The sequence below is a fragment of the Onthophagus taurus genome, chromosome 3 (assembly GCF_036711975.1).
Source record: "Onthophagus taurus isolate NC chromosome 3, IU_Otau_3.0, whole genome shotgun sequence".
Lineage (NCBI taxonomy): Eukaryota > Metazoa > Arthropoda > Insecta > Coleoptera > Scarabaeidae > Onthophagus > Onthophagus taurus.
In genome coordinates this window covers 10,088,054-10,110,008 of record NC_091968.1, presented here as the reverse complement: position 1 = coordinate 10,110,008, position 21,955 = coordinate 10,088,054, and the positions used below count along the sequence as shown (strand labels likewise).

Below are 21,955 nucleotides of genomic sequence, written 5' to 3'. Positions count from 1 at the left end.
ATTTTCAATAAATACGGCTTCCAGAAATTTTTAAATTAGCATCTTTTTTGTCACTTTTGGGTTATATGAAAATGTAAGTTTTGTTTCAACATTTTTTTCTCAATATTTTTCCAATCCAACCCAACAATTATTATAGATCATTTTAAAAAGAAAGCTTTTAGCTTTAATTTAGAACAAGTCTCATTCCTTAACTTCAATAAATACGGCTTCCAGGAATTTTTAAATTAGCATCTTTTTTGACACTTTTGGGTTATATGAAAATATAAGTCTTGTTTCAACATTTTTTTTCTCAATATTTTTCCGATCCAACCCAACAATTATTATAGATCATTTTAAAGAGAAAGCTTTGAGCTTTAATTTAGAACAAGTCTCATTCCTTAATTTCAATAAATACGGCTTCCAGGAATTTTTAAATTAGCATTCTTTTTGATACTTAGATTATGCGAAAATGTTAGTTTTTGCTCAATATATTTTTTTCTCAATATTCTATCAGATTTTCGTCGTTCTGTAGCTACAGGGCTGATAAATAAATATTCAAATTTACTACGTCCACGAAAATGTTGTAGCGCAAGTTCAAAAGAAAGCGGAAGTGCAATGCTTGATGGTACTCTCAAGTACCATTATCTTATTATTAAATGGGGAGATTGCATATTTTGCTAAAATTGATTCCAAAGGCCTTTACTGAGTGTGTTTTGATACTGTTTTAGTTCTATCACAAAGTTTCAAAATTTTTGACTTCTTGGGACACAAAGGGTTAAGCGGTTAGTCAATAAACAAATCAAAATAACCACTACTCTTTTGAAAGACACTAAAAATTATTTTAAATAAAAGGACAGAAAGTTAGATCTTTTTTAGATTTAAAATATTTTTGAAATTATTAAATTATATCTAAATATATTTTAAACGGCTTTTAAAATTAATGAATCGTTTTTAGGAACTTTTGTCATGTTGCAATACCAATCTGTGATATTGGTTGCATACTTTCTCGGGTATGATAATTAATTACCACACTGTATATTATATTTTTCCTCCAATGACGTCACGTTGCCTACTTCACCCCACCAACGTTAATTTGTTCAAGTTGGATAACCTTAATAATAACAAAATTATGAAGTTTTCATTATAATCCATTTTTTAATTCTTTAATCCGTATTTTAAATAAAAACAAATCAAAATGCTGAAGCTGTAACATTCACTTCTTTACAAACACTCTGTATATATCAATAGGACAGTTTTTAACGCGCGAGCGACGTTGCCGGATCGTTGATTAATTCAATTTCAAACTCATATGTTTTTTGTTTGAAATCTGTCAAATTTTTGTGAATTTGTGGTTTTTTAAAATTATATTTGCGGAAAATGTCGGGGGATACCCAAATTATTAAAGAATTAGAGGCTGATATTCGAAAATTGAAGTTGGAGCTTCAAAAGAAAGAACGTCAATTGCACGAGCTTAAGAAAATGGTTTGACATAACCTATAAATCAAATCACAATTTCTTATTAAGTACTTAAGGACGAATTAAATAAATTTCTTTGTTTTAGAAAACCCATCAGATCAATCATTATTGTCCGGGGTTACTTAGCACTGATGTAATCCGTTACAGTAGACAAATGCTTCTTTCGCAAGTAAGCTTAGATGGGCAAATAGCTCTGAAACGAAGCAAAGTTTTAATAGTTGGTATGGGCGGATTGGGTTGCCCTTGCGCTTTATATTTAGCGGCGGCTGGTGTAGGAGAAATAACTTTAGTTGACGATGATGTAGTGGAAGAAACAAATCTGCATCGTCAAATTTTACACACGGAATGTGATTTGGGTGTATCGAAGGTCAAATCTGCTTATGAAAAATTAAAAAATATAAACAGTTCAATTAAAATTATCCCAAAACAGCTTCACGCGGATAGCCAATCATTTACTGAATTATTTGAGAAGCATAAATATAACGTCGTTGTCGATGGTACCGATAACGTAGCAACACGATATTTATTGAACGATGTTTGCGTTTTAAATAACACCCCGTTAGTTTCGGGGAGTGCTTTACAAATGGAGGGACAATTAACTGTATATAATTACGATAATGGACCATGTTATCGTTGCCTATTTCCTGTCCCACCTCCAGTTGAAACTGTTACAAGTTGTGGAGATGGAGGAGTTTTAGGAATGATTCCTGGGGTGATCGGAGTTTTACAAGCATTGGAAACTATTAAAATTATAATTCGAGAGGAAGGGGTTTTATCAGCGAAATTATTAACTTTTGATGGTTGTGATACGGTTTTTAGAAACATTAAATTGCGAACGAAAAATAATCGATGTGCTATTTGCGGGGATAACCCATCGATTGGAACTTTAATTGATTACGAACAATTTTGCGGTGCAAAATCACACGATAAAATCATCGATATTGATTTATTGGATGAGAGGGATCATTTAGATGTACGCGATTTGAAAAACAAATTAAACGAAAATAATTTATTGATCGATGTGCGACCCATCACCGAATTTATTATGTGCAAATTACCTAACTCTTATAATTATCCCTACACTAGTATACAAAGAAACGATTGTTTAGAAGATTTAAAACTAAAAATTACCTCGACTTGTAACGGGAAATCAAACAACGTTTTAGTTATTTGTCGCAGAGGAAACGATTCGCAACGAGCCGTTTTAAAATTGAGGGAACTTTTTGGTAACTTACCCGTTGTTTTTTTAAACGTTAAAGGTGGATTGCATTCGTACTCGAAATACGTCGATTCTGCATTCCCTATTTATTAATTTTTTTTTAATTATGTTAGTTTTTTTTGTATCTTATCATTAAAATTAAAATTGTTTTAATACATCTTTGATTTTTATTGATAAACCCAATTAAAATCGAATCAAGATGAAAGTTTTAATTAAGCAAATACCAAGTTTAGTAGGAAGCTTAACCCATTTAGTCCCACTGGTGTAAAAACGCACCAGCGTTTATAAAATTATTTTTTGTAATTCGCTACGGTAATGGAAGCTATAACAGTACTCGAACGGGTGCTGTAATGAGACTCCTTACAGCATCCGATGCTGTAATGAGATTTTAGTAACATTTTATGGAACCAGTTCAAGTTGGTGACATTGGGTCATTAATTTTTCTAGTTGTCAATGTGACAATGTTTGTCTATGGATGTTTAAACGCGTTCTTAGCATCGAATACAAGGTCCACAATGATGAGGACATTGAACTCTGAGCAATTTCTCTTATTTTGGGAGGTGTACATGAAACATTTTTGTCAGGTGAATACATTTTGTGTTTTGACAGTTTCTAATTGTCAATTCAAATTTCTATTATCAAGTGTTACGGTATTACCAACTGGTACATACCTATTTCCCTACATTGTCAAAATTTATTTTATTTTTGAGAAAAAAAAGGATAAAAACGCGAATTACAAAAAATAGCATAAAAAACACGTTTCATAAGACTTAAAGCACTCATTCATTAAAAAACTCGTGGCTTCGCCACTCGTTTTTCAACTTGAATTCGTGCATTTCAAGCGTGTCTTACGAAACTTGTTTTTTAATATACTATTACAGCCATACATTTCCAAATTTAAAGGTGTTAGCTGTTTGTACGATAACAGTATAAGGTTGTTAGGCTGTACAGGGTGGGCAAATTTGGGTGTTATTATAGGCTATCTCAGAAACTATAAGAGATACAAAAATAGTAGGTGCCATGTCCCGGTCTCTTTTTCCGAGACTAATCCAATCCCGTAAAGACCAAATCTCTATCTTCTTTTGTTTTTAAGTTATAGCCAAAAAGTCAAATTTTAGTGATTTCAAAAAATGCTCATATTTCGTTTATTTTTGAAATTAGAGAAATGGGGTTAATGCATTCTTAAGACACTTTTATGAGTAGAATATACTGTCGTTGAAAAATTTTTAACATAGCTGATAATTTTTGAGATATAACATAAAGTTGTATTTTTTTAAATACAAACTATACTTTATTATGATATTACTGAAAAGAGCATATTTTTAGCTTTCCAATGATGTATCGCACGCATGATGTTTCTGCGGAAAATAAGCGTTATTTTTCAATTTTTAAAATATTAAAGATTAAATTCAAATTTTTAATTATAGTAGGCGAGGAAAACGCTAAATACTACTTAGTTACTATAGCAACGTGAGTTTACTTGTCATTTCATTCATGAATTTTGCGAAACGAGTTTCCCGTTTAAGAAGTTCTGCATTATCTTTAAATAAAACGATAAAATTAAATATAGAATATATTGGAGTCCGCTTTGAAGATGATACATAAGTCTTCATATCCCCATTCAAACGGTGTTTCAATGGAAAGTCCGCTCCCAGTTTATGATTCCTAATTTTCCTCTATCTCACCCAATTTCAAAAGAAAAGATTGCTGATATCAAAAAACTTCTACATCTTATGTTTGGGGAAAACTGGGAAAATACTACCGAAGATTTCATTCATTGATACCGAACTGTTCTAATCTTACAACCAGTAAGTTGAGTAGAAGAAGATGACAGTTTATGACTGTTTAGTTCCTGAAGTTGTCCATATTTAATTATTCATTAATTAATACATTTCTTGTATTTTTAATAAACAAACTTTAAATGCTAATCATTTTTTATTGGTGAACAAAGTCAGCGATAAGATGCTGAGAAATTTAAATTAACCATTCAAAGTTTTTATTCGTTGGTACAAAACCAACTTATCCTGAATAATGGTACAAAACCAACTTTATTCTGTCATATTCGTGCAAAACCATATATTATAGCCACTAGGTAGTATTTACTGTCCGGACACGCCTACTATAATCAAAATTTTGAACATTCGCGCTTACTATTTTCGAATTGAAAATTAACGCTTATTTTCCGCAGAAACATCATGCGTGCGATACATCATTGGAAAGCTAAAAATATGCTCTTTTCTTTAACATCATAATCAAGTATAGTTTGTATTTAAAAAAACACAACTTTGTGTTATATCTCAAAAATCATCAAGTATATTTAAAACTTTTCAACGGCAATATATTCTACTTAAAAAAGTGTCTTAAGAACGTATCAACCCCATTTCTCTAATTTCAAAAATAAACGAAATATGAGCATTTTTTAAAATCACGAAAATTTGACTTTTTGGCTATAACTTAAAAACAAAAGAAGATAGAGGTTTGGTGTTTGCGGGATTGGCTTAGTCTCGAAAAAAGAGAAAGGGACATGGCACCTACTTTTTTCGTATCTCTTATAGTTTCTGAGATAGCCTATAATAACACCCAAATTTGCCCACCCTGTACATATCAAAATATTTCATAATTCTTGCTATTTAAACCATATTTACATCAATTCTTTTATATTGAACGTTTCCGTTCAATATATACAATGAAAATAAAACTATTTTTAGTACATAAAATTCTTCAAAATTTTTTCATTTGCAAGTTTTTAGTGCATACTTTCCTCATATACAGGGTGATTCACATAAGAACCGACACAGAGCAGGGACATGTAGAGGACAATAAATTAAGATGATTTAAAGTAACTTACCTCTATACTAAGTTGTACACCTGAGGAGTTATAGGACTTCAAAGTTGGCTCTTAAATTTTTAAAAAGTTCAATATCTTCGTAATAAATTAAGCTAGAAAAACCAAAGTTGGTATACGTTATGAGTGTACCAAGAGTATTAATTGGTAGCAAATTGAACTCGATTGAGGCATTTCAAAGTGTTGATTAAGGATGATGGTATCTTAAATTTTGACAGATCTTTTTAACCTGTTGACGGATTTTATACATTACTACTTCATTTCACGTGGAATTTAATTCTAAAACTTTTTTTACTCTTAATATTTTTTAAAAAACTTTGTCGTTTTCATAAAAAACTTAAATAACTAAAGACACTTATTTCGTAATGTTACTTAAAATAAGCGAAAATTCAGTAGTCGGCTATGAAATTGTACGTCAAACTTGACAAATAGGTTATAAAATTATTTGACAACAAGGTTTTATAACCTATTTGTCAAGTTTGACGTACAATTTCACAGCCGACTACTGAATTTTCGATGATTTTAAGTAGCATTAACGAAATACGTGTCTTTAGTTATTTGAGTTTTTTATGAAAACGACAATGTTTTTTAAAAAATAATAAGAGTAAAAAAAGTTTTAGAATTAAATTCCACATGAAATGAGGCAATAATGTGTTAAATCCACCAAAAGGTTAAAAAAATCTGTCAAAATTTAGGAGACCATCACCCTTAATCAATCCTTTGAAATTCCATAATTGGTCTCAATTTGCTACCAATTAATACCTTCAGTACACTCATAACGTATACCAAATTTGGTTTTTCTAGCTTAATGTATTACGATGATTTAAAAATTTAAGACCCAACTTTGAAGGCCTATAACTCCTCAGGGGTACAATTTAGTATAGAGATAAATTGCGTTAAATCATCTTAATTTATTGTCCTCTACATGTCCCTGCTCTGTGTCGGTTCTTATGTGAATCACCCAGTATATCTTGAAACGCGAAATAAAAATATGGATTCTGAAAATACGACTTGAAACATTAATGGTGCAAAAACGCACCATTGGGACGATGTATGAAGAGATATAAGGATTAGATCTTTCGTATTATTTGAAACCAGTTTAGACGCGTCTGTTAGGTGAATTTCCGAACGAATTTAGTCATTTATGGAATACTGCGTTAAGAGTGTGTTTTTGTGCAAAATGTCTCGGTTTCTCACAAAAAGGGAATTAGATGCTTCTCTAGAAGAAATTGTTAATGAACTGGAAATAGAGAGAAAGGGAGGTAATTCTTATATATTATTATTTTGTTGTGGTTTAAAATTTATTTTTATTCGATATTGACTTTAGCCGTCATGGATGCTGTTTATATTCCTCCTCCGGTTGACTACCTAACAGATGAGGAGGATGTCGTATAGACGACGAAAATTTAACGTCTATGAATTGTCCTCAGGACATAGACATCGCCGGTACTTACGAGGTACAAGTACCCAATGCAGACGAATACAATTCCTCAGACGATGAGTTCCTCGCGGTGAAACAACGGCGTCTTATGAAGGAAAAAGAAAATAGATTTGATATAAAATGGAAAAAAAGTCAGATCGATTACACACTCACTCCGCATTATCAATCGTATCTTTATATCATGATGTTCTTCAAGAAAAACTTGTGGAAAAGACGCCTTTGGAATTATTTTTTTTATATTTCGATGATGAAATGCTAAATTTAATTATTAACTTTTCTTTAAAATACGCACACGACAATAATCGACCAAACTTTCGTTTAGACAAAGAACAATTATTAAAATTTTTATGTATTCTTTTACTTTCTGGGTATCACACATTACCAACAATTCATCAATTGTCAAAAAAAACCATGAGTCGTAATACATTTCAGAACATAAAACGAAACCTTCATTTATCAGATAATATTCTATTAGATCCATCTGATAAATTTGCAAAAATAGGACCATTCCTTCAGCTTATAAACAAAAAAAATTTACAATTTGGTGTTTTTAGTCACAATTTATCTATTGATGAACAAATGGTTCCATATTTTGGGCGCCATTCATGTAAAATGTTTATCAAGGGGAAACCGGTGAGATTCGGTTTCAAACTTTGGTGTTTATGTTCATCTGACGGATATTTATTTCACTTTGAAACTTACGCTGGAGCCGCAATGAAAACGGGAAAATCAAAATTAGGCTTGGGTGGTGAAGTAGTTATGCAATTACTCTCTATAGTGAAAAATCCTCATGTTCATCGGATATTTTTTGACAATTTTAGCTCGTAGAAGATGTAAAATATGCCATAAACATACTATACATATGTGTAATAAGTGTAATGTTCATTTACAGGTAGAGTGTTTTACGGACTATCACAATAAATCGTTATACTGTTAATCCCATTGGTGCGTTTTTGCACCAATTTTAGTTTAAATATTTTTTATATTAAACTTTATACTAAAGTTGGTATTTGTTAGTATAATGTTGTATTAGTATTATTATTTATTTACGACTAATTTATTACTTAGTTAATAAATGATAATCAAAATTTTGGTGTGCTGTTGTTCACTTATCTTACCAGTGGTGCATTTTTGCACCATCTCATATCTCAAAAACAATTTTTTGTTTCAAACATCTGTGTACATTTTTATACTCTTCATTCCATCTTATCTTAAGGAAAAGTATAAAAAATCAATTTTTTTAAACATAAAGCAGCTTGGGACTAAATGGGTTAAGCAAATACCAACTTTAGTAGGAAGCTTAATATAAAAAATATTTATACTAAAATTGGTGCAAAAACGCACACATGGAATGAACAATATAATCATTTAATGTGATCCTGCACAAAGTACTCAACATGTAAATGAACGCTACACTTACTACATACAGTGTGTTAATTAATTATCGTATCCGACGTTGTTCTAAATGTTGAACATTATGCATATCAAATAATTAAAATTTATCTGTCGTGGCTAGATGACATTTCACCACTGTCACGTTTACTCTTATAACTTTTTTTTATTCTTTTACTGGATTGTATTAATTGGTCAGAGAAAATTGAGGGAACTTTTCGGAAACTTACCCGTTGTTTTTTTAAACGTTAAAGGTGGATTGCATTCGTATTCGAAATACTTCGATTCTGCATTATATATTAATTTTTTTTTTAATTATGTTAGTTTTTTTTTGTATCTTATCATTAAAATTAAAATTGTTTTAATACACCCTTTGATTTTTTTTGATAAACCCAATTAAAATCGAATCAAGATGAAAGTTTTAATTATTTAATTAAGCAAATACCAACTTTAGTAGGAAGCTTAATATAAAAAATATTTATACTAAAATTGGTGCAAAAACGCACAAATGGAATGAACAATATAATCATTTAATGTGATCCTTCACAAAGTACTCAACATAATAATAATAATAATAAATGTCTTTATTTGTACCCAATAATTATAACTCAAAATAACATTAGAACATTAGAAAATAACTTAATTGTTATATCCCGAAAACGGAAGAAAAAAAACAAACAAAAAGGGTTGAGAAGGGTACAAAAGGGCGAAGTTCAGTGACAAACACTGCTTAAACTTTACCCAAAAAAAAATAAATAAAAAAAGAATACATGAAATCAATGAATAAACACCAATAGCAATAATTATAACAAACTTACAAAAAAAGAAAAGAAAACAAAGAAAGTGTCTATAACTCTCGGTTTGTATGTAACGTATCCGTCCAACTAAATAAACGATTACAAAGTTAACAACATTAATGAAATTAATACAGGCTCATTACGTTGGGGTAACTTAAAACTAGGGTACTTAAAACTAGAAAAACTAGAGGAACTAGAGGTAATCCACCCAATCATGTACGCTATTTATTCTGCTAGTAATCAAATTTTGATCGATTTGGTGAAGTTGCTCCCCGTACAGGGCACAGCGTATGCGTGTTCTAAAGGAGTATGCTGTTAATAATTTGATATTTTCCGGTATGACATTAAATAAATTGACTATTTGATAACTGAACAACCGTTTAAATATCTACGTTCTATGTGTAGGTGGGGTAAGTAAACCCCTGAATCTTAGATTCAGATTATGAACATCCGAACGGTATCGTATCTTATTTAGGAGGTACTCTGGTTTCTGCATTTTGATAATTTTATAATAAAAAAAGCATGTATGTGCGATTCTCCTTCTGTACATATTTAACCATCCAGCATCACCTAACCTGTGAGAAATTCTTTCAAATTTTCTTACGCCATAGATGTATCGTAAACGTGCGTTCTGCACCCTTTGTATACGCTGCTCATCAATTTTCAATAAACAGGACCCATATATCACATCCCCGTAATTAAATTTCGATAATATTAAAGAATCACACAGCAAGGTAAGATAGTAAAATAGATGATATATGTCCCCGGAATCGCATTCCCTGGTTAATTATCAGACCCAAATTCCGAGCTTCTTTTACTAAAGGAAGCCTTAATCCATCAACCATAACCTTAACATGCGATTCTAACTCAATTGTATCTTTTTGTCGCCCAAAAAACATTACTTTTGATTTGTTTGGATTGATGATCAAACTGTGCTGGTTAGCCATCAAGACCACGTTATTCAACTCTTCATTTAAAATTGCAATGGCACGGCCCAACTCGTCAGGTTTTGAGGAAATATATACCTGAGTATCATCCGCATACAAATGAACCTTGCAGTGTTTAAAACTTCATGTAAGAGCCGAGGTATAAATTGAAAACAACGTTGGTGAAAGTACAGAACCCAGAGCAACTCCGGATTTCAAATACCGAGTCCCAGATACATTCTCACCCGATAGCCTGACATACTGCATGCGATCCGACAAGTAAGAACGAAAAAAATTCACCGCTGTCTCCTCCAGACCCAGATGGCACAAACTTGAAAGCAAAAGACTGTGATTTACGGTGTGGAAAGCCTTTGTGTAGTTTAAAAGAACCAGCACAGTCACCAAACCTCTATCCGTAGCACAGAGAATGTCGTCCAGTACACTAACCAAGGCAGTAGTGCAGCTGTGTCCCTCCTTAAATCCCGGCTGAACAACCGGTAATATTTTATTTATCTCCAAGTGTTTCTTTAATTGCATGTTAATTACTTTTTCTAATACTTTTGACATCACTGACAAAATACTGATAGGCCGTAAATCAGAAAAAAGAATAGGGTTACCAACCTTTGGATTGGGTGGACAGCTGCCAACCTCCACGCAGCCGGAAATACACTATCTGCAATACAGAAGTTGATGAGATGAGTGACTATGGGAAGCAAGTAAGGAAGACAAAAATTAAGTATTTTGACCAAAGAAATTGTATGTATAGAAGCAGTTGTAAACATTAAAACTTGAAGCCAACGCAACACGTGGTTTGTTTACTAACAACCTTTGTCGAAACCAGTTGAAACAATGAACGTGCACAGATCGGACCATCGGCGGATTATCGCCGAACACTCCCGAATATTATTTTAGCCCCTAGAATAAGACATACACTAAAATAACGAATCCTATTTGCGAATCAATAAATCTTCAAAGTCGTTCTTCTTTCGATTCGTTTTTCTTCATTTTTATTTATATAGGTATATTTATACATTTAGTATACTACTACTTTTAGTTAGAAATAGAACTTAACAATCAAAATAGTACATACTTGTATCGTTTACCAAGTATGTATATTGTTTCTAGGTCCTCTGATTAATTTAAAAGATTACAAGATTATATTTATTGTGTTTAATACTTTAAAATCTTATTAAAACTTGACAAAGATATAGAAAAAAAATTATTCTACAATTTATAAAATTATTACGGCAATAACTTTTCAATTGGTAGTTAGTTTAACAATTAATTTGTGATTGTAATTTTATATATGAAATTAGGATGCTCTTTGGATACGCCACTGGATAAAGTCTGACCAGTTTCATCTAATTCGTACACGCCACTGTCGCTAGGACCAAGGTCTATTTTGTTTGCAAACAAATGCCCTTGCGTTGGCTTCAAACCGGTATACGGGCGAACATAGGCGATGCGGCTTCTATATACAGGATGTCCCGTATCTTCCGCATCAGAGCATTATACGGTTGTAGGATACATTATTCTGATGCGATCTTTCTAATAAAAATTTTTCGAAATGTTTATAATAACCGCACGGGAACAATTTAAAGTTATCCGCTTTTGTCCAATAGCGGACGAGTTTGATTCATCGAAAAAGTTTATTTCTCTTCGCGTGACGAATCCATTGGTGAGTACACGTAGGAAACGAGTTATCATCGGCGTAGCGGACCGGCCGAGGGTGGCACCGATTACCTGAGTCTGATTGCGATCTGCTGATTGGACGAAAAACAGTTCGTTTAAACAGTTCCCGTGCGGTTATTATAAACATTTCGAAAAAATTTTATTAGAAAGATCGCTTCAGAATAATGTATCCTACAACCGTATAATGCTCTGATGCGGAAGATACGGGACACCTGTATACAATTTCTTTGATTTTGACTGAGATACCGTCTGATCCCATCGACTTTGATTTAATTGATTTAATAGCTAAAACTACTTCGGTTTCGGTCACAGGGCAAAACTTTAAAGTGCTTTGAATTAAATTACTTATTCCGGTATATAGATCATTATCAGTAGCACTGCGCACATTCGGTATTGCATCTATGAAGTAGTTGTTAATACCGGATGCATCTTGTAAATGATCCGGTAAAGTTTTGTGCTTTGCTTTTATTAGCTTTGACGTTTTTAACATATGCCAGGTATTCGCAGTGTTACCTTTCCCCATTAAACTTTCCAAATATATTTTTTTAAGAATTATTTAAACTTTACATTTAAATGAACGCTACACTTACTACATATAGTGTGTTAATTAATTACGTATCCGACGTCATCATTACATGTATGTAACCAATATCACAGTATTGGTATTGCAATACGAGATTTGCGTAAGATGCGTATTGCACTGTGATGTTGGTTGCATACTTTCAATGAAGACGTTGATCGTACCCATATACAGTGTATCCCAGGATAGATGTTACAAGAGGTATAATAACTTAAAAATTTTAGAAATTAATTTTAAGGCTAAGGAATTTACCCCTGCTTGCTGTGAACAGAATTTTAAAAATATTTTCATATTTTGAAAACAAAGGCGGCCTTGACAATGAATCGAAAACTATTTTTAGTTTAGGTAAAGTAATCTTTTTGATCATGATACTGAAAAGTTTTATTAAGAAAAGCTGTTCAAAATGAGAAATTAAGGTCTTACACAAAATTTCAGAAGAATCTATCTACTTTGGTTGAACCATCACATTTTAGTTAGATAACATAAATATTGTATAGTAATTGAAATGTGAACTAAAACTGAGGAAAAATACAATTTATTTGTCAATATTTGCGACTACTAAAGTCATTTTCTTTTTTCATGGCATTTTCTTTTTCTTCACTCTGATCTAATCTAAAATATGGTGGATTAATCAAGGTAGGATCTTTCTAAAATTTTGTATAGTGCCATAATTTCTCATTCTGAACAAGTTTTTTTAATGATATTTTGCTGTATCATGAATAAAAGCTTACTTTACCTGAACTCAAAATAATTTTCGCTTCGCTATCAGGGGCGAGTTGATCTTAATTCCTCAGCCTTAATATAAAATTCAAAAATTTTTAAGACATTATACCTCTTGTAACATCTATCCTGGGACACACTGTATACATATACTATCTCCTATATCGCTGACTAGTTATACTATTTAAATTGGATTACGACAAATATAAGTTTTAAATAGATTGCGGATATTTTCAGTAGCTTTTTTTGGTCTTTTAGTATTAGGTATTACTTGGTGTGGTGTTGCGTTGGTTGTACTTGTTTTTTGCTAATGATGCTTAATGCCTTCTTTATCGATAATAATGTTATGTAGCAAACAAATGCACTTTACAATTTCATCAGCTACATCCGTAGATATTTGTATCGCTGTTCCTAAAATTCTCCATTTTGTATACAGAATTCCAAAAGCACATTCAACCGTTCTTCGTGCTCTTGATGACCTAGCATTAAAGTATTCATCTCTGCATCGATTTGTTGTCTTTTATACGGTTTCAGTAGATTAGGGAGAAGTGGATAGGCTTCATCACCTATCATTACATGGGGTACAGTTATGTCTGAGTTTGGTAAAGCACAATCGTTAGGAATGTTTAGTCGCCCATCCGACAAGTACAAAAACAAAGCTGAAGACCTAAAAGTTCCCCCATCACTCTGTTTGCCATAACCTCCAACATCAATAAATCGATAAAATATGTTTATAAATCGATAATTAGCATCAACTAATCCTTGCAAAACAATTGAAAAATATTGTTTATAGTTGTAAAACATTGAACCAGAATGAGCAGGGCAGTTTAATCTAATATGTTTCCCATCGATGGAGATAATGCAGTTAGGGAAGTTCCAAATCTTATAATAATCGTCTGCTATTTTCCTAAAATCATGTTCGCTGGGAATTTTCATGTGTAACGGTTGAAGTGTTTCCCAGATCATTTTAACTACTCCTCTAACAATTCTTGAAATTGTTGCAACTCCCATCCGGAAACTAAAGGCCAAACTTCTAAACGATTGACCAGTCGATAAATACCTGTAATGTAATACAAACCGTTTTGTTCAGTTTATTTGTTTACTATTTCTTTTCAGTTTTTATTATTTATTTTAGCGACAGCAGTACGAAATAAATGGAAAAGATTACGGGATAAATTTAGGACTACCTTGGCGTCGATTCCAAAACCGAAATCTGGAGATCCCCAAATAAATTGTTATAGAGGAGAATGGAAGTATTTTAAAAGTTTTCTGTTTTTAAAAGATCAGTATACTAATAGGAAATCGCAGGGCAATTTCCCCAAAAATGATGAAAATATTTTTAATGAGTCATCCCAGTTGATAGAAGATGAAAGTGACGAATATGAACAGGCAGTGGACAACATCATCCAATCTCCACAAGAGGATCGATAGTTTTTAGTACAAAAAAGAAATAAAAATGAAGATGATGAAGATTTGAATTTTTTTAAAAGCTTACTACCACATGTAAGAACATTTTCAGCTTGTGATAAGCTAGAATACAGAATGAGGATAATGAAATTAACTCAAGAATTCGTAAAACCAAGCGAAGATATTTAAAAAAAAATACTTTAAAATTAAAAAATATGTTAAATATAAAATTAAATTATTATTTATTTTTTAATATATTAAATTAATATGTATATTAAAAAATACTTATAATTTAATATGGAATTTGAATTAAATATGGAATGTTAGATATTTCATATTTAACCTAGTCATCATGTGAAGTGCTGGATTTCAGCTAAAGTTTATTTTTGTTATATCTTTTTTGTGTTAGCGTAAATATTTTAATAAAATATCACTACATTTACTTGCCTGATTGTAATCATTAGCCGCTCTTCGGATAAAATTGGTCTACTATGGCAATTTCTCCATCTTTTTTCAATCCCATCTGAAATGTACGAAAGTATGTAATCAAAGGTCTCTATTCTCATTCTCATATATTCCATGAATTTTGCAGGGTGTTTTCTCAAGTGTTTGTAAAGATGATGAAATTCTCCAAACATATACCTTTCGGTATTTATAGGGTGTGTGTTCAATTTTCGCTTTTTATTTGCAGTTTCAACAATATAATAATTTAAAGCGTTTGAAGTTAAAAGTATATCTTCTTCAAACTCACTCATTTTAAAAAGAAAATATTTTTACTTAAGTGCTTTTGTAATTAATAAATGAAATGTCACCTACAAAGCAGGGATCGTTGCTAATATCAACGCTCCACTATAAACAGAATAATAATGACTATTTCATTCATATCGTTAACAGCCAATAAGAATTCGCGGTTTTCCGTCAATTGCGAGTATTTCAGCGGTTATTTGGCCGTAACCATGGAGAACGATAATACGAACCTTTGTATTATCGCTGTAATACGAACCTTTGTATTATCGCTTGTTTGACATTTAATTAATTTCGAGACATCCATGCATGTTTCCATAACAATCAATGTAATTTATTAAAAAAATATAAAAATTCTGAAAATATGTCTATTTTTTATTCATGAAATAGTCTAGCCATATACAACACGACAATCGAAAATACACGAATCTCGACGTATTGCCTTAAAAAACACCACTCGACCTTCGGTCTCGTGGTGTTTCAGGCAATACGTCTCGTATTATCGAGTATTTTCGATCGTCTTGTTGTATAATATATCGTCTGTGAAATTCTAATGCCTTGTAACCCACAAAAAATCCAAAATTGTGTTATTATATTTTTATGAAATCTACAGAATTATACATAGTACTAGTAACACCTAGTAATCCACAAATATGCATTTACTTAGATAAAAGGGATTTCTTTCATCACGTATCCCAAATGCACCTCAACAAGAAAACAATAATACCTCGTACACCACAATGAAAATTTGAATACCTCTTAAGCATTATTTGGTATAAGTCAAACTGTGGTATACAAGGTATTTATTTAAAAAATAATTGATTTGTAATACTGTAAATAGTATTTGTTTAAAAGTACATTGTTTTTTAATTGAATCAATAAAAAATGAATAAATATTGTTTACAGAAACAATTTTGGTAATTTGATTTAAAAATAATTAAAAAGTAGGCGTTGTTAAAATAAAGTAATGTTGTAGTAGGCTGTGTCCGCTATAACTAATGTTATTGTTTTATTAAAATAATTGATATTGGTGTGGATTTCTGTGTCAAAAGTGTGTTTAAACTAGTACTTGATATCTATAAATTTACTGAGTGATGGAAATAGTTAAGGTAAGTATATTAAATTATTATGTATAACAACGAAGTCTATTATATTTAACAAAAAATATTTGCACTTATTTATTTTGCATTACTATGCTAACATTGTTTGCGTATTAATTTAATTTGAATGTAATTACGAATTTGAAGCTAGAGGAGCTGAAGGATATAAGCCATCTGCAACCTGTTGAAAATATTATAATTGAGGATTTAAGAGATGTTCAAATGTTGGAGCTAGATGCACGAAAAGACGAAGAATGTGTTAACAATGATTTTAATGACGATGACTACGAACCTAAAAAGGAAAATGGTACATCAGAGAGCGACGAAGAGCAAGGAAATAATGCTGAAAAAGATGAAAAAACAAAACAGGATGAGACATTAACAGAAAATGATATCAATCATGGCAATATAACGGAAGGAAGGAAAAGAAGTATTACTGCTCAACCTGATAAATGGGTAAAAAATTCTGCAAAAAGGAGCCGAATGGAAGGAAAAGCGTACATGGGGTACAGCAGAACTAAAGAAGGTAAAGTAAAACAGAATGTCCCAAAAGAAGCAAGAAAAATGGGTTCTTCTTGCAAATCAAAAGAGTGCCTTAGAGTAAAATCCAGGAATTGTTCAGAAATTAATGACGTTCAGCGCAATGCCATATTTACTAAATTCTGGAGTGAAATGAATTGGGATCAACGAAAAGTGTTTGTGATCAATCACATAGAAAAAACTGGCACAAAAAGAACGTATACTAAAAGCTTTGAGAGTAGGCGAAAATATTTCTTAAAATATTTTCTCACAATAAATATGAACAAAGTGCAAGTTTGTAAACAAATGTTTCTTCAAACACTTGCTATAGGTGAATATTCCGTTCATGACTGGGTCCAAAAGGAATTAATTATAAAGAATTTATAATTAAAGTAAATTATCTACAATAATTACATTTTCAAACTGCATAAAATACGCGCGAAACACTTCAGGCTCTTTAAAACTTACGGTTCACGCATGCGCTTTCGCGACACTCGTAACGACAAAGACAGAACATGTATCATTCCGTCTGCCTTTGATAGAAACGCTCGCCCAGTGTTGCCAGGTCTAGTGAAATTTCATTATATCTAGTGATTTTTTAGTAAATCTAATGATTTAGTGAAAACTTTTCTCAAAAAAGAGATTTCTAGTGTTTTTTCCCAATAAAATATATTTATAGAAAAAAAAAATTAAAATGAAGGAAAAAAATATGTTCGTGGCAAACTTAGACATGAAAATAGAAATTAATTTGCGATGTGATGAACAGATGGCGGTCAGACATTTAAAATTCATGCAAAACTGCATTTTACGTTTCTGTAAACAAGGGTACGTGAGTAAATCCCCCGACTCCCTAACAAACAAACAGCACAAAATAGGTATTTTCCCCGGTCAAACTTACTGCCCGACGCTATAAATAGAAGCTCTCTAGCTAATTTTTATCATTTGCAAATCAGATTTTGTCACATTGTTTATTTCTCACAGTGTTGTTAACATTGCGACTGAAGTGTTAATATAGTGTATTGTAAATTGTAATGTAAGTATTATTTTTGTATTTGAAAAAAATGTATAGTACGTTTATTTCGACGATTATATATCATAAATTTAAGTAGGTATATCGGGATTATTAACAGCATTATTTTGAAATGTTCATTTACTTTTTAATTCGTCGTTTCTTAGTCTCAATGTTTATTTCGAGAAAACTAGATTGTTTATACATTGACGAAAGCAACAAGTATTAAAAATAAGATCACTTTTACGCGCATATCATACATAATTATAAAAGAAAATAGGAAATTAATAAGAATTTTAAAGCATTAATTAAAAGTAACTTAATTTCCCTTCTTCTTACAATGGAAAATCTAGACGATTTAAAGTTTATTCAACTTAAAAACATTCTTCATAATTTGGGTGCTGACTCTTCTGGTAACAAACATGAATTGATAAGAGTGTTTTAAATACTAAAATACATAAAACTGTAATTCATGTTTCTGACGATGATCTTGACGGTTCTTTTAACAGTTGTACTAGCGTCGAGACTATTATCGAATCTAAACCTAAAAAACATAAACAAGTAAAATTAAAAAAAGTACGAAAGAGTCAATCAACTTTACAATTACTTAATAAAATCGACCAGTTGGAGAAAGATATTGGATATTTAAAGATTAGATTGACTAAGTCATTAAAGTCGCGATCAAAAAAGTGCCGTAAAAATCCGAATTGGTGACAGACGTGCTAAATAAGAAATCATTGGCACCGGAAACTGACAATGAGAAACCATTGGAACTGCCTCCTGCGGCTGCAACTTCTGTTCCTGTTGTACATGCGGAGGGACCGAATCCTGTGGGTCTTACCCCTAAGGCGAAGGTGTTAATACTGGGCGACAGCCACGCGCGTAGTGGTAGTGATTATCTACGTAATTATCTTCCTGGCACGTTTGAGATTCTTACTATATGTAAACCGAATGCCTATCTTGACGAAGTTGTTAAGGATATTGAATTATTATGTGCTAATTTTACTAAATCTGATTTTGTGATCTTATTTGGAGGTTGCAATAACGCGTTGAGTAATTGTAAGATTACAAGTGATGTACTAAAAAAAGTTAGATCTGTCAGTAGTATAACTAATGTTATTTTCATGTCTGTTCTGGAACCAGAAACCTCAACGACAATTATATTTACAAAATTAATCGAGATATATCGCACCCCGGCGAGAATAGTGTCACAACTCAAAAAATGACAGTTTTGAGGTTATGTCAGTAATAAATAGGTCTGATGTGCCCCCGACGTGCAGAAAAACGTCACATTTCAAACTCATAATTTATCCGTCAGAAGGCAGTTATGTCAGTTTTGTTTTAGTCTAGTTCATTACTTATTATGGCAAGAACAGTGTCACTTTAGTGTTGCTACAAGAAAGTGTGCATGTTTCGGTCAAGATAAACGACATATTTTCAGTTGTGACAGTTTTCGTTGAGCAAGGTAAGTGGAATATAATTATTAAAATAGTCATAAGTAAAAAAGTGTCACTTTTTTTGAAATTATCTGTAAACCTTTTTTATTGTACTGTTTTATTTCGACTTGTGTCACTTTTCCTGACTGAAAGTATCAGTATTTTGTGTTGGGTCACTTTTCTTGATTTAAATGTATTTCTTACACTGTATTTACCTAACTTTGTAATTTTGAATAAAGAACTTTAGGAACTAAATATTAATAATGTAGCTTAAAATTTGTTTGTTTTAGGCTTGGTATGGAACCTATGCAAGGATACAGAGGTAGGAAAATGGTGGCAGCTATTGCTGCTACTGCTGACATTAAAACAGGACTTAAAAGAAGGTCGGAAGCGCTTAATAGAAACTCCGGCAATAAAAGTCTGAAAATTAAAACAAACAACGACAGAAGAATACAATACTCTAGATGGCAGCGTACTGAAAATCCGCATACAATGCGATTGAGGTTACAACGGGTTAAATCAGGTGTTCCACAACAAGAATCAGCAGAATCACATTTTCATATTATGCCCTCATTTTCTGATTCTGAAAATGCGTCGGGATCATCAAGATCGAAAGAGAATGAAAATATCACTAACGAGACAGAGGATAAAGCAGAGAATACCCAAGCAGATCGCAAGAGAAAAGGGAAGAAAAGGAAAGCAAATCTGGTTGAGTGGAAAAAGTCTAAAGCTAAACTCCGCCGAAATACTGGGAAACCTTATACATCATCATCAATTCGCAAAACAGAAATGCAGGCAAGAAAGGTACGTCCGGCGTGTAATGAAAAATGCAAACAACAATGCTCAAGGAAAATAGAAGAAAATAAAAGGCTCGAAATATTTAACAAATACTGGTCACTTGGCAGTCTGAAATCCCATCGAGAATTTATCGGTAGAAGTATGAACGCCGTTACACCTCGGTATCAGTACAAAAGAGAAGGAAGTACGCGTCAATGTAACCACGCATTCCATTTCGTAATCAACGAAGTAAACGTACGTGTTTGCAAATTTTTCTTCAAAGCCACACTGGACATCAATGACCGACCTATTAGGACTGTAATAAGCAAATTAAACGAAGGATTTCTTCAAGAAGATCTCAGAGGAAAACACGGACATCACTCTAAAATAGATGCCGCAATAAAAGATAGTGTCATTGCTCATATTAATACAATCCCAAGAATTGACAGTCATTATCTGCGCGCGCAAACTACTCGGGAGTTTATAGAAGGTGGGAAAAGCTTGGCTGATTTACACCGCGACTACAAAAACGAGCGCCGGGAAAAAAACCTTCCATTTGCAAATCTCACGATGTATTCCCGAATTTTTAACAGCAATTTTAACATCTCTTTTTTTACCCCAAAAAAAGATCAATGCGAATTATGCAGCTCCTATAACAACTCAAGTAAAGAAGAAAAAAAAACGATACAAGAAAAATACGATAAACATTTAAAGGAGAAAGTTTTGTCAAGAGCAGAGAAAGAAGAGGATAAAAAGAAAGCAAAAGAAAGCGAAGGAAAAATTATAGTCGCCACTTATGATCTTCAAGCTGTGCTCCCAGCACCAAAAGGGGATACGAATACCTTTTATTATAAAAGCAAAATCAACAGCTACAACTTAACTGTAAACGAACTTCAGTCAGATTACGTCAAGTGCTTTTTTTGGCATGAAGGTCAAGGAAATCGGGGTGCCATAGAAATCGGCTCTAGCGTTCTGAAATACTTAGAAGAAAAAGCTAACACTAAAAACGACGATAACCTTGAAATTGTACTCTACTCGGATAATTGTTGCGGCCAGCAAAAGAACAAATTTATAATGGCAATGTACCTGTACGCTGTGCAACAATTGAAAATCAAATCGATCACACATAAATTTCTTATCAGGGGTCACACACAAAATGAAGGGGACAATGTGCATTCTGTCATAGAGAAGTCAATTAAACGAGCTCTGAAATCGGGCAACATCTATATTCTCACAGATTATGTCAGATTAATTCGGTCTGCGAGAAAAACAGGAAATCCGTATAAAGTAACAGAATTGGGTTATGACGATTTTGTAGATTTGAAACAGCTCTCTCATCAGGTAGGGTCAAACTACAGCAAAACATCAAACCACGAACAGATAAAAATATCCGACATAAAAGTAATTAAAGTGCAGAAGACTGACCCCGGCATTCTTTTTGTGAAAACTACGTACAAACAAAAAGAATATGCGCAAATCAATGTAAATAATAAAACCAGGAGAAAGCAAGAGAGCATCTCTACAATAAAATACGTTTCGGCATACAAAAAAAAATTGAAATCTCTGCTACAAAGCAGGCTCATATTAAATACCTTATCTCCACAAAATGCCCATTTATGAATCGATGTTTATGTAAATTGTTTACTAATTACTTTACGTTCATTTAATATTTGTAGTTTAAATAAGCTAATAAAACAGTTAATTTCTTATTTTTTTATTATAAGTAGTCTAATCTGAGGTTAATTAAGCTAAATAAATATTATAATTTAGGTTTGAAATGTGACATAAGTGATACTTGATAGATAGGTCACAACAAAAAAAAGATTTTGGAGAAGCAAGAAAAGTGACATAACTCAGACACCTCACCCGTTTTGACCTGGTAACACCACAAAATCC

At 32.1% G+C, this 21,955-nt stretch overlaps 1 protein-coding gene across 1 annotated transcript; it reads left to right on the top strand.

The window, feature by feature from the left end:
* The first annotated feature begins 1,280 nt into the window (after nucleotides 1-1,280).
* On the top strand, nucleotides 1,281-2,831 carry LOC111422346 (Ubiquitin-like activating enzyme 4). Its single transcript, XM_023055552.2, has 2 exons — nucleotides 1,281-1,461; nucleotides 1,541-2,831. The coding sequence occupies exons 1-2, from the start codon at nucleotides 1,357-1,359 to the stop codon at nucleotides 2,765-2,767; spliced, it is 1,332 nt and encodes a 443-aa protein (XP_022911320.2). The 5' UTR covers nucleotides 1,281-1,356; the 3' UTR covers nucleotides 2,768-2,831.
* The last annotated feature ends 19,124 nt before the right edge of the window (nucleotides 2,832-21,955 follow it).